General features: G+C 35.0%; 1 protein-coding gene across 1 annotated transcript in view; it reads right to left on the bottom strand.

Annotated features, from left to right (window-relative positions):
- Fas1 (fasciclin 1 Fas1 domain-containing) overlaps positions 1-12,166 on the bottom strand; it is a 588,690-nt gene that overhangs the window by 69,324 nt on the left and 507,200 nt on the right. Inside the window, exon 7 of the mRNA XM_017905693.1 lies at positions 11,154-11,314. Within this exon, the coding sequence (XP_017761182.1) occupies positions 11,154-11,314 (161 nt within the window). The remainder of the gene's footprint in view (positions 1-11,153; positions 11,315-12,166) is intronic.

Below are 12,166 nucleotides of genomic sequence, written 5' to 3'. Positions count from 1 at the left end.
TCCCCGTCCTTCCGACCGGAGATCGTTATCGTCCCTCGCGATGATCCATTTCCAATAAAGCAAAAGTGAATGAAGGTATTAATGGAATACGCTGCCGCTACAAGTTAATATTACTCGGTACTCGATTGGCTGTTCGAAACGAGGCGAATGGGACTGGGAATTTCAGCAGGTTTAAGCTCGAAAGGCTTCCCTCGATCTATGGGCATCGTACCGTTGCCAAGTGTCACGGATAATTCGTTTAATTATTATTACGTACTGGTATTCTTTGTTTATCGAGAATTAAATCAGCGATAATTGTATTACACGGCGGCGGGGGTACGGAGGGGGGAATTAACGCGGATGGAACGTTTATCTCGCCTTGAAATTGCGAAACGCGGAAAAAGCGGATTAAGGTAATTTCTTTGTTACAAGCCCGGAAGTCGGTGGTATTACACTGGGGAGACGAGTGGTTTAAGCGAAACGTCAATTATCAGCTTTAACAGTCGGATCTTTCGGTTCGTGGGGCACAACGGGTTACGTGTAATTTAAATTCAAAGGACCGTGGAACAGGTTCTGTAACTCTGGGTCCGGCAAGAAAATCGGGGCAAAAACTTTGTACGGATGTAATTACAATGGCCAGGCAATTAAGGGCCGCGGAATTCATTTAGTAATCTTTGGTATTCATAAAGGAAGCTAATTCGACTTGTTCTTCGGCTTGCAAAATTAATAAAAGGATTATTGAAATTGAGGGAAGCGGAATCTCGAATGGGTAGAGTATCTCGAATGAATCGATCTTTTAGTTTGTAGATTTTTCGACATTTTTATCTTCGCTGTTGTTGAAAATGTTTAACCAATTTTGGTGAAATTAGTGCTGATTTTTATCCAGGTACAGGAGTAATTAAATATGTTTTTTAATTTCATTCGTCGTATGTATTTATTCAGTGATGTAATTCATCGTGTTCTTCGGCTTACAAAATTAATAAAAGGATTATTGAAATTGCAGGAAGCTGAATCTCGAATGGGCAGGATATCTCGAATGAATCGATTTCTTAGTTTCTAGATTTCTTGATATTTTTATTTTCGCTGTTGTTGAAAATGTTTAACCGATTTTTTGGTAAAATTAGTGTTGATTTTTATCGAGGTACAGGAGTAATTAAATATGCTTTTTAATTTCATTCGTCGTATGTATTTATTCGGTGATGTGGTTCATCGTAATGCCGATTTTAATTATTATTAATTATTATGTTATTATATTGTTATTAAATTTCACATGAATTAGCATTGTTCGTTAAAATATTCTCAATTAAGTATTCTACATCATTTTTTAAAACATTAATACTTGCGAATTAAATTTTGATATTACTGGTATTATTCTTTAATCAAATATTTGGGTGAAGAAAATTAAAATTACGAAATTCTCATTAACAATTATTATCTCCAAGTTTCTTATCACTATCATACAGTATCGAGTTCGTATTTCGCGAGATAAATAACTAGAAAGAGATTCGATTAAAATTTTTTGAATTCTCGATACTCGAATTCGAAATTTCCTGAGGATTTCCAAGTTTTTCAAACTATTTCTAAAATTCGTGCTTCCGAGACTGTCGGGTAAAATCTAAGAAACGCAGAACGAGAGTTAATCATCAAAGGTAACATTCTAGAGATGCTCGAGTTGCCAAGCTACCTCGAGACAACGAAGAAACCGTGAAAGCAATAACGAGCTAATTCGAACACGCATCCTCGGCGTGATCGCGACAGAGAATCCGTCGTTCTAATTGCCTTAGTAGTAACTCCGGTTTAATAACGCCCGGACGTAGCGTGATGCAGTCAAAGGGCAAGAGACTACGTTAAACGATAGAGCACGATCTGTTTCCGCCTTGCGACAAGCTCCAATAACTCTGTCGCAGTAGAATCCGGAGATCAAGAGCGCGAACGCAGGATTTAGACGTGTTCCCCGGGGAGGGAAAGGAGCGTGGATGTTAGCTCGTCTTTGCTATTAACTCGTTTTTACAGTGTACACGAGGCGCGACACGAGACTGTAATCCGATTTAGCAAGGAAGTACAAAGGTACACACGATCTCTCGGTGAGTAGCGTGCGCGCAGCCTGACGGAGAAATGGGAGACGAAAGGAAAGAGGGAATCTGGAGGATTACCTGGCGAATAAACCGTTAACGTTAACGAAATTGGCTAAACGATGCATCGATACGTAGAATTCGCCGCGATAATTCGACGATTTTGCAAAATAAATGGGGAAAACGTCGTGGACACTGCGGAAACGATACAGGGTGATCCATAAGTTGCATTAACGTCAACGAGATTGGTTAAACGACGCATCGATACGTCGAATTTACTCAGATAAGTACACGACTAGGAAAAATAAATGTGGAAGACATTGCAGATGCTGTAGAGATGGTAGAGCATATAGGGTGATCCATACGTTGTGTCAGCGTTAACGAAATTGGTTAAACGATGCATCGATACACTGAATTTGCAGGAATAATTTCAGGATTTCGAAAAATATTACAGATCCTGCAATAACGATAGATTATACATATATCATAAATCAAGTTAACGCTAACCAAAGTGATTAAACGATGCATCGATATATAGGATTCACTGGAATAATTTCAAGATTTCGAAAAATGAATAAAAGACACATCAAGGGAGATTCTCTAGGTGATGGACTATATAGGACTACACAGAGTGATCCATAAGTTGTATTAGCATTAACGAAATTGGGTAAACGATGAATCGATGCACTGAATTTGCAGGAATAATTTCACGACTCCGAGAAATGAACGAGAAAAATATTACAGATGCTGTAGAGACCATAGATTATGCAGGATGATTCATAAATCAGGTTATCGCTAACCAAAGTGATCAAAGGTTGCATCGATGCATAGGAAGTGCAGGAATAATTTCGAGACTTTGAAAAATAAACGAGGAAGATAGAAGAAAAATATTGTAGATGCTGCAGAGACGATAGATTATACAGGGTGATTCATAAATCAAATTAACGTTAACCAAAACGATTAAACGAAGCATCGATGCACAGGATTCACTGGAATAATTTCAAGACTTCGAAAAATAAATACAAGAAAAACATCATGGAAGTTCTCCAGTTGATGAACTATATAGGACTGTACAGGGTGATTCATAAATTGTATTTAACTTCAACGAAATTAACTATACGACATATCGATACATTGTATTTGCTGGAATAATTCCACAATTTCGAAGAATAAATATCAAAGAGATCATTGATGCTGTAAAGATGACAGACTATACAGGGTGTCCCCAAAAAATCTGTTAAAATTGTTCAAAAAAGGAACTCGAATCCCAACGTCGTTTTCAATCTTGTCGAAAATTAAACCGTCCAAGGAATTGAATCCAAAATCTATCCATCGTTCGTAAAGCAACAATTTCAAAGGTATCGATTCGCAATTTTTTTCGTTTACCTCTGAAATCCGAAGATTATTCCAGCTGGACCCCCGACACAATCATTGAACGTATTATCACGCGTCACTCAACGATCCACCGACCGAGTGGCATAATAATAAAAGCCGAGATTAGAATCGTTACGACAAGACGTCTGGCGTCACGGTGTCGTGGATAGAATCTTTACGAGCTTCGTAAAGCACAGCTCTTCCCCCTCATTTCCGCTCGTGCCTCTTCGAGAACGTGCACACCAGTTGGCTTATCTTGTAAACGGGGCCTCGATGCTCTTGCAGTCGTCGCGAATTGATAGCGTTAACCCGATATCTGCGAACGTTTTAGGGGAAAATACGAGATTCGTTCGATTCGAATCGCTGGGAGGATCGTTGTCGTCAAGGGGTTGCGCCTGTATGTGACTCGTTTAGGAATGAATTTGTTAAATTTGCACGCGAATCGCTGGATTTTCTAGCAACCTACCACGCGGCAAGGTGATTCTCATGCAAAAATACTGGGAATATCGAGTCGGGCTTGAACGATTTGGAGGATTTTTGTTTGGAAGCTGGGAATAGATTTTTAAACCAACAGTTTTCATAATATCTTCGGATTGGAATAATAAGCATTTGCGTCAGGAATAGGTATCGTGCTCGGAAATAATTCCAACGACACTGCGATTGAACGAACATTTTTGAATAATTTTCATCAAAAATAATTACACATTTTTTAGACTTTATATTTCTTTTATTTTTCATTGGAAAATAAAATGTGTATATAATATACGATAAATTTCGAATTTTTAAAAATTCGTTTAACGTGAAATTTAATTTGGAAAATATTCGTTTTACCTTATAGAAGCAGGAGCTTCCACTGAATTTATTTTCTCCAGGATAAAACGTGTAAATGACGCGAAAAATGTTTCGAATTTTCAGAAATCTATTTTACTTGAAATTTTATTCGGTTTTTCCACCGACGAAGAAGATTTATTATTTCGCGAGGATCAATTTCCCATCTTCCATATTTAAACTCGAGGAACAGACTTTTGCAGGGCAAACAGAAACTTCCTGTAAGAAGAAGAAGACTAACTATTCCTTCAGACTAACTTAAGAAGTGTTCGAAGATACCGATAAAATTCTTCTAAAATATCCAGCCCATGATATTAAGAAGTTAATAAAATACGCGTTGCGCGAGTAAGTAGAGAATTTCGATGAAAATAAATGACTCGGTGGAATTTGAATTAAAACAGAACTTTCGAAATGTGTTACAAAAATACATCGCGGACACGTGGAAAATTCGCTATGGTTACTTTCACCATGTGTAGTATTTTCCGATCGGAAAACTTGTCACGTAGAAGTTTAAAACAGCATGGCGGTTGCTATCGATAACTGTTCGTAATCGAATAACAGGAACGCGTGCAGCGCGATGCTTTAGTAAACTATCGTAGTATTTTAAAACACCTGTACGAAATTAAACGAAGTCACTTCCAGAGAACTGTTTCCAAACGGTATATGGTCAGAAAACCGAAAAAAGAAAGAGGAAAAAAGAATTGGAAAAATACACGTATCGTTGAAACGTTCATGACGATATATGAAATTCTCCATTGCGTCGGTAATCCAATAGGAATACAATTCGATACAGCGATTGTGTACAGCATGAAGGTACCGTTAATTACCCATGTATTTCCAAAATGTTTAATTGTTGGTATTTATCGAGGCCAATTTCGCAAAAATATCCTTGATTAGAGGAAAAATTTATTTTATTAAATATTTCGCGATGAAATATACAGGACGAGTTTAATTCTGTTGGAGACTGTTCGATGTTAAAATAAAACTGAAAAAATTTTAGTATAAATATCGAAAATTTTATTAAAAATTGAATTATTCTATTAAAATTCGTACTATCGAGAAGGTAGTTAGCAATAATTATTTTTCTCAGAAATTTTTAATTCTCTGTTACAAAATTACTATTGCAAGATAAGACTGGAAGTAGTCTCTCTGATTTGAAGAAAAAGAGAAAATAAAGAAAATAAAGAAAGACAATAAATTATTTAATTTTAATAGATATTCGTATATTGTATATTTTCTTTATCTCGATTCAAAAAAGACGTATTTCATCAGAGTTTTCTGTACTGTTTAATTAATTAATTCGATTAAAGACTGTTCAATATTAAAATAACTGAAAAAATGTTAGTATAAATATCGAAAATTCTATTAAAAATTCTATTAAAATTCTTACTATCGAAAAGGTAGTGCGTAATAATTATTTTTCTTAGAAATCTTTAATTCCCTGTTATGAAATTACTATCATAAGTTAAGATTTGAAGTAGTTACTTCGATTTTAAGAAAAAGAGAAAATAGAGAAAATAGAGAAAATAGAGAAAGACAATAAACTATCTAATTTCAATAAATATTCGTATATTGTATACTTTCTTTATCTCGATTCGAAAAAGTCGCATTTTACCAAAGTTTTCTGCACTGTTTAATTAATTATAGAAGGAACAAATCTCAGAGTTAAATTAGCTCCACGTCCACGCAAGTTATGAGCTCGTAGTTTCCCGGTATGCAATCAGTCTTACTCCAAGATTCGCATTTTTCTTCATTTTGTTTTTAAAGTAACCAGTGGAAACACCGAAACTGAATTTATCTCTAAATCAGGTTAAGCTAATTTTTCTTCGGACCTAGTTCCAAGAGTTTCTTCCGAACTACTGCAACAGCGTGGAACAGAGACAGGCGCAACGACACAGAACAAAAATCATAACGGAGTTTCCAAACGCAAATAACCTCATGATTCAATTTTATGCCGGCAAGGGGTTTGATATTACGACCACGAAGGCAGTAACAAAATTTATTGTACAAACAACTTGGAAATTTCGCTTGTAAATATTATAATGGAATTTTAAGCGCAGAAGCGATACCACCAGGCGATCAAAGAACAGTAATTTCTCGAATTACCAGTCACAGTACGTTATATTACACTCTGGCACGATAAACTTTTTACTTTCCCACGAAAATAACAGTTATATACGAGGCTGAAGCACGTAATGCGTGACAATTGAATATTTCCATGGATATTGGTAATATTGGAAAATTTAAATAAGTAAAGTTAATGTGCTTCGAGAGAATAATTGCAATTTTATGTAGGAAAATGTCAGGCTGATTTCGAAGTTGCTAACTCTTTTATAAATGAGAATGTATATATTCGAATACGTTATAAATTTGATATAAACAAACATTATTCGCGTATAAACGAATTGAATTAGATTCCATATTTAATTACTTCCTTGTACATTCATTCAATTACATTTACGTAGGATTAATGTACAAAGTAAAGACCTCGAATTTATTTAATTTAATTATTTAATATTTTTTATCGCTACTTGTATTTTACAAAATTATTCACGTGTTACACTTTACGTGCCTTATTCTACCCTTAGGTAATTATTACAGAATAGCAATGAAGCTTTAAACAGAGTGAATTACACAGTTTACATCAAACTTACATAATCTATCAGTAGATTACCAAATACTAGTGGATAAACGAGAATAAAATGTAAATTTATGAAATACTATGAAATACTTAAATCTGATTTGAATAACGTGTTTAAAAGAACGTAAAGAAGCTGTTGTCAAGATACCTGTTTTCTTCTTAAGAAATAGAAAATATATTTGGGACTTGAAAAATTCGATGATCTCTACAGACTAACCATTTACCCTTGAAAAACTTTTACTCATCGTTCGATTTTCTATAGCCACTTACACGTATGCAAAATTAAAAGATTATTCATTATACGAGTAATACTATTCGATAAAAATTGAATTAAAAATTATAAAATTCATTATAACAAGATTTCACAAAAAATAATTATTAAAATTCCAGAAAAATAGATTATCAATTATCTACCAATAAAAATCGTTTATCTTTAAAAATAGAGATTTCATAAATCATTATTTTACTTCTTTTAAATACAAAAATATTTAATTCCAATTTTAATAAAGACTAGAATGAGCTAAAAATAAATAATTAAACTGACTACAAGTCTGATTATTACTATATTAAAATTAAAGTACTATATTAACCCCTTGCACTCGAGAAGCGACTCTCGGTCGCCATTTAATCAGATTCTAAAGATCGTTATTAATTAATATATCAAATTCAAAATTGCCCAATGACGCGTGGAATATCGACGTAAAATAATTCTGTATCTTAAATTGTATACGATTTCTTATTTACCGTTTTAACCCTTTGCACTCGACGATTTTTTGGCTAAAGAAGGATATGAGTTTAAATATTTTCTGTTACAAAACTGACGATATTTTTCTGAGCAGGAATAAGAAATCGTATGATAATTAACACGTAGAACTATTTGATTTCGATACCTCGCACACTGTTTCATTATCTGAAATTTGACATATTTATGAATATGGAGCTTCGAAACTTTATCAAATGGCAACTGAAGGGCACCTCTCGAGTGCAAAGGGTTAAAAATATCGTCGACCTTATGGTAGGAAGTCTTCGAATTGCTATGTTTCTGTAACGAAAAGATCACTGATTGTGAGTGCAAAGGGTTAAAGTACTATATTAAAATTGTTATAATCGTTAATCATTCATATTATTTTCTAAATCCTTCACCAGCACCCTTTTAACTGCTACCATAGGACAAAGAAGACCCAGGTTCGATTGGATTCGCGCGCAAAGGGTCGAAGATCGATGTCACTCTTTCGTTCTCGTTTCCATCGTGACGTTTATCGCGGATTCCGACTGTGCGATGCATTAGATTAGAGGGGCATTAGTATTCGCGATGGCGATTCGTACACACCGAACGTGATATGGCGCGGGGCACGATGCACAGTGTACAGCACGATGTCAAAGGATCTAGACCCGCTCTATAGATACGATGTAATACAACGCGAACGTGTAATCACTGCCAGTTGCGACGGTTGTGTACATATATTTTGACACATGTTACGTAGCCACGAAAGCCACATCACTCAAACCGAATGGGGTAATCGTTATTGCGCGAAATTTGATGGACTGTTACTCCGAAATCCTGGCCTGCCGCGCAATGCATCGACCGGCATTTGTCATGGGAGTTCTTGTTAGCGGGGCTTTCCCACTTGGGTTCTACTGTTACCGATCGATGCTTCTGCTTTTTCCCCGTCAAACGTATTTAAATCTCGCGTTCTTCGAGCTTCCTAGGGTCAGAGAGGTAGGTGACCCTATCAGACAGATAGGTGATCCTTTACGTCTGCCTTTGAGAAGTCAGTGATGCTTTATTGGCGAGTTTCAATTTCTGCACAATGTCAGGAAACTGTTTTTGAATGGATATTTCATCGTATTTTTAGTCATTTTATGATTCTAGTTAATACGGTTATAATATATAAGTTAAATACATTGAATTGTTTTACGAAAATTCTACGGTGTGGCTATTAAGTAAAAGGAGGGAGCAATAGTAGAAGCTTGAATAAGAAGAGTAATCTATTTTAGAAATATTGTAATTTGCTAGGAAGAAAACTACCAAAAAATAAAAATCACATTAGTAAATTTTGTGTTCTTATATAATTAAAAAGAGAGGAGCTTATTTGCACCATATTGCCATAATATTTAATAATTTCTTTTACAAAAATCCTAATATATTTCTAAATTAGAAAGAGGGAGAGATAAAGGGGGCTTGAATAAGAAGATTTAGGTAATATTTTAAAAATACTGTAATTTCCTAGAAAAAAGACTACCAAAAAATAAAAATCACATTAGTAAATTTTGTGTTATTGTATAATTAAAAAGGGAGGAATTTATTTGCACCATACTGTCAATATTAAATAATTTCTTTTACAAAAATCCTAATATATTTTTAGATGAGAAAGAGGGAGAGATAGAGGAGGCTTGAATAAGAAAGGTAATCTATTTTAGAAATATTATAATTTGCTAGAAAGAAAATTACCAAAAAATAAAAATCACGTTAGTAAATTTTGTGTTATTATATGCTTAAAAAGGGAGGAATTTATTTGCATCATACTGTCATAAAATTTAATAAATTCTTCCATTACATCAAAATTGTTTGGGTAATGAAAGATTACTTACAATTGAGTACGTTTTCAAACAAATTACATTAGAACAGTCGCAAAGTGACAAAAATACGATTAAATATCCGAACCTAAATCACCGAATATTTTACCACAGCTATCTGTTCGTGTAGAAAATTTAAATATAGGCGATAATTTATTTAGCGGCCATAAATTTCGTTTTCAAATTATCCGGGGACCAGTGATTAAGGCAGAAGCAAATTTTTAGGACCTACGTAATTCAACTTACTTTACATACTATAATTGCAAATTGTTGGCTACTATTCATTAAAAATTCACTCAATTATAATAACTGCGTTATAACATATTTTAAAACAAATTTATAAAGGCCGACTGCGTATAGCCTGAACCATTGCGCTGAATCCAACCGAACGAAATTACGCAAAATATCTCTGCCGAAATAACCCATTAAAATTCCCTCTTAATTATCTCGAAAATCCAGAAATCCGCGATAACGTTTCATAACACCCGCCGTTCAGTCCACAGTTCACAATACCCGCCGCACCGATACACGTCGAAGGGAAGTTGAATTACACCGTGGAGAAATCTAAATTATTGATAGGTGATTAAACTTTTAGCGTCTCGACATGGCCAGAACGCCGCAGGCCGTCTCGAACAAAGCCAAATCCATTGAGATCGAAGGCTTTTGAAAGGCGGAAAAGTGGGAGGGTGGCGGCGGTCTGGAAGCGAAGAATACCAACGTTTCGACCGGGGATAGTTTAAGAAAGCTTTCATACAGATATCAAAAGGAACTCGCGAAATAACGTCCACGACAATGGGGCAAACTCACCGTCGTCCTTTCCTCGGCCCGCCAGTTTCGAACGCACAATGCGATAAATGCATCGCCAGTCACTTATAAACTAGCACCTTAAACAACCCCCACGTTTGAAATTTCGCCGCGAGTATACCTCGACCTATCGAACAGTTCGAGGATCAATCTCGCGTCTCTCGTACGTTTCTAAAAGAAATTTTCTCCATCATCCCGGAATTATTTTATCGCAGATCCACGCGAGATTTATTAAAGTTATTTAATTCGAGAGATCGCGAGATTTAATTGTCTTTTAGAGATACAGCGATGTAGCGCGTGATTCGGAGATTTATGCGAGTTTTAATTATTCTTTTAGAGATTTTATGAACGAGTGATTAATCACCTCACTGTGAATATTTATGTTATAATTATTGGAGGAAGAATATAAAATGCCGTGTATTATTTTTAAAATTCTTTTTAAGAAATTTACTTTTTAGAACAATTGGGTAGAGGGTAATGATTCGATCCGAAATTAATATTCACGTTTTCCTCTCGTTCGATCGACCCCTTTCGAACAAAAGATCGCCTTTCGAGCTTGTCCCTGTCGATCCCGATTAATTCGCGACGGATTGATCCGCGCCGAGGCGTTTAACGAATTCACATCGGAAGTAACCGTGATTGTTTGCGGCAGACAATGGTGAATAGATGATGAACAGATGATGAATAGATGACGAAGATGCGGTAGTAAGACACGTTATCGTCGTACGATTCACACAGTCGTTTCGGTCCGTTCGTGGGACCGATTGTCGCTGTGTTTGATTATCTACCACTAATGAAGGAAAAAAGAGAGAAATATACGATACAAAGAATTAAAAAGAAAAAGAGATGAAAAAAGGGAAGACCAATCAAGCACTGACCTCGAGGAAGTCCTTCACCGTGGTATCGACAACCATAAGAGGTCGTTGAATCAAGTGGACCACGCCATTGCGCACGGGGATGTTCGCTTTAATTATTTCTGCCAACACGACTCCAGTAGGATGACCAGCGTCGCCAACTAGGGTATTCGATTGCACGTAAACTGAAAATAACGTTTCCAATTATCGATCAGAAGTACGCATTATGCTTCCAAGAATGGTTTGCTTTGGAATCGACATAATGAGTTTGATTGCGAAATTAGAATGGTTGCTGGGATAAATTCAAAGGTGAATAATTGCTGTCATTAATTAATAATTACTTGCACAACGACTTAATTAACACTAGAACTATCAATCCAGTGAAAATGACTGGTCCCAGAATTTTCCTTTTTGAAAATCTCAAATTCTCAGAACTTTTTGCAATCACCGAACACATACACCTGCTTTAAGAATAAAATTGGTATCAACTCGTATTAAGAAAGAACTGTAATCAATATATTCATCCCATATTCATCGTATCGCTGAAATTACTATAATCTGTGCATGTTATAGTTAGGTACACATTAAAGATCGGTAGTTCTAGTGTTAAGAAAAATTGTACGTGTATTTGTAATTGTATTTAATTGCTATTTAACTATTCCATTCGTGACAAAATTGGGTGAAATTTTTAGAAATTTTTCGAGTTTTGTACGTGTTGAAATTTGTGAAATTTTGTAGTAGAAACTTAGTAAAAAGTATAGTCTTATAATCGTGAAATTTGACACGAAGAATTCGTGACGAGTTGGACTCGTCATTGCTATGCAAAGGATTAATAGATAATGGCTACATAAATATTTTAAAATTTGTAAAAATGGTGTATAATATTTTAAAATTATTTATAGGTAATTTAAATTTTCGTAATATGATCTCTGTTAAATTTTTGAATTTGTAATGTTCCTTCAACTATACCTCATAAAAAAAGAAATTGATTTTAGTATACTTTATTCAACAATAAGTACAGAAATGGTATTTTCCCT

The sequence above is a fragment of the Eufriesea mexicana genome, unplaced genomic scaffold (assembly GCF_001483705.2).
Source record: "Eufriesea mexicana isolate 0111107269 unplaced genomic scaffold, ASM148370v2 scaffold4304, whole genome shotgun sequence".
Lineage (NCBI taxonomy): Eukaryota > Metazoa > Arthropoda > Insecta > Hymenoptera > Apidae > Eufriesea > Eufriesea mexicana.
The sequence above is the reverse complement of the archived record's forward strand: the minus strand, read 5'-3'. Positions and strand labels throughout refer to the sequence as shown.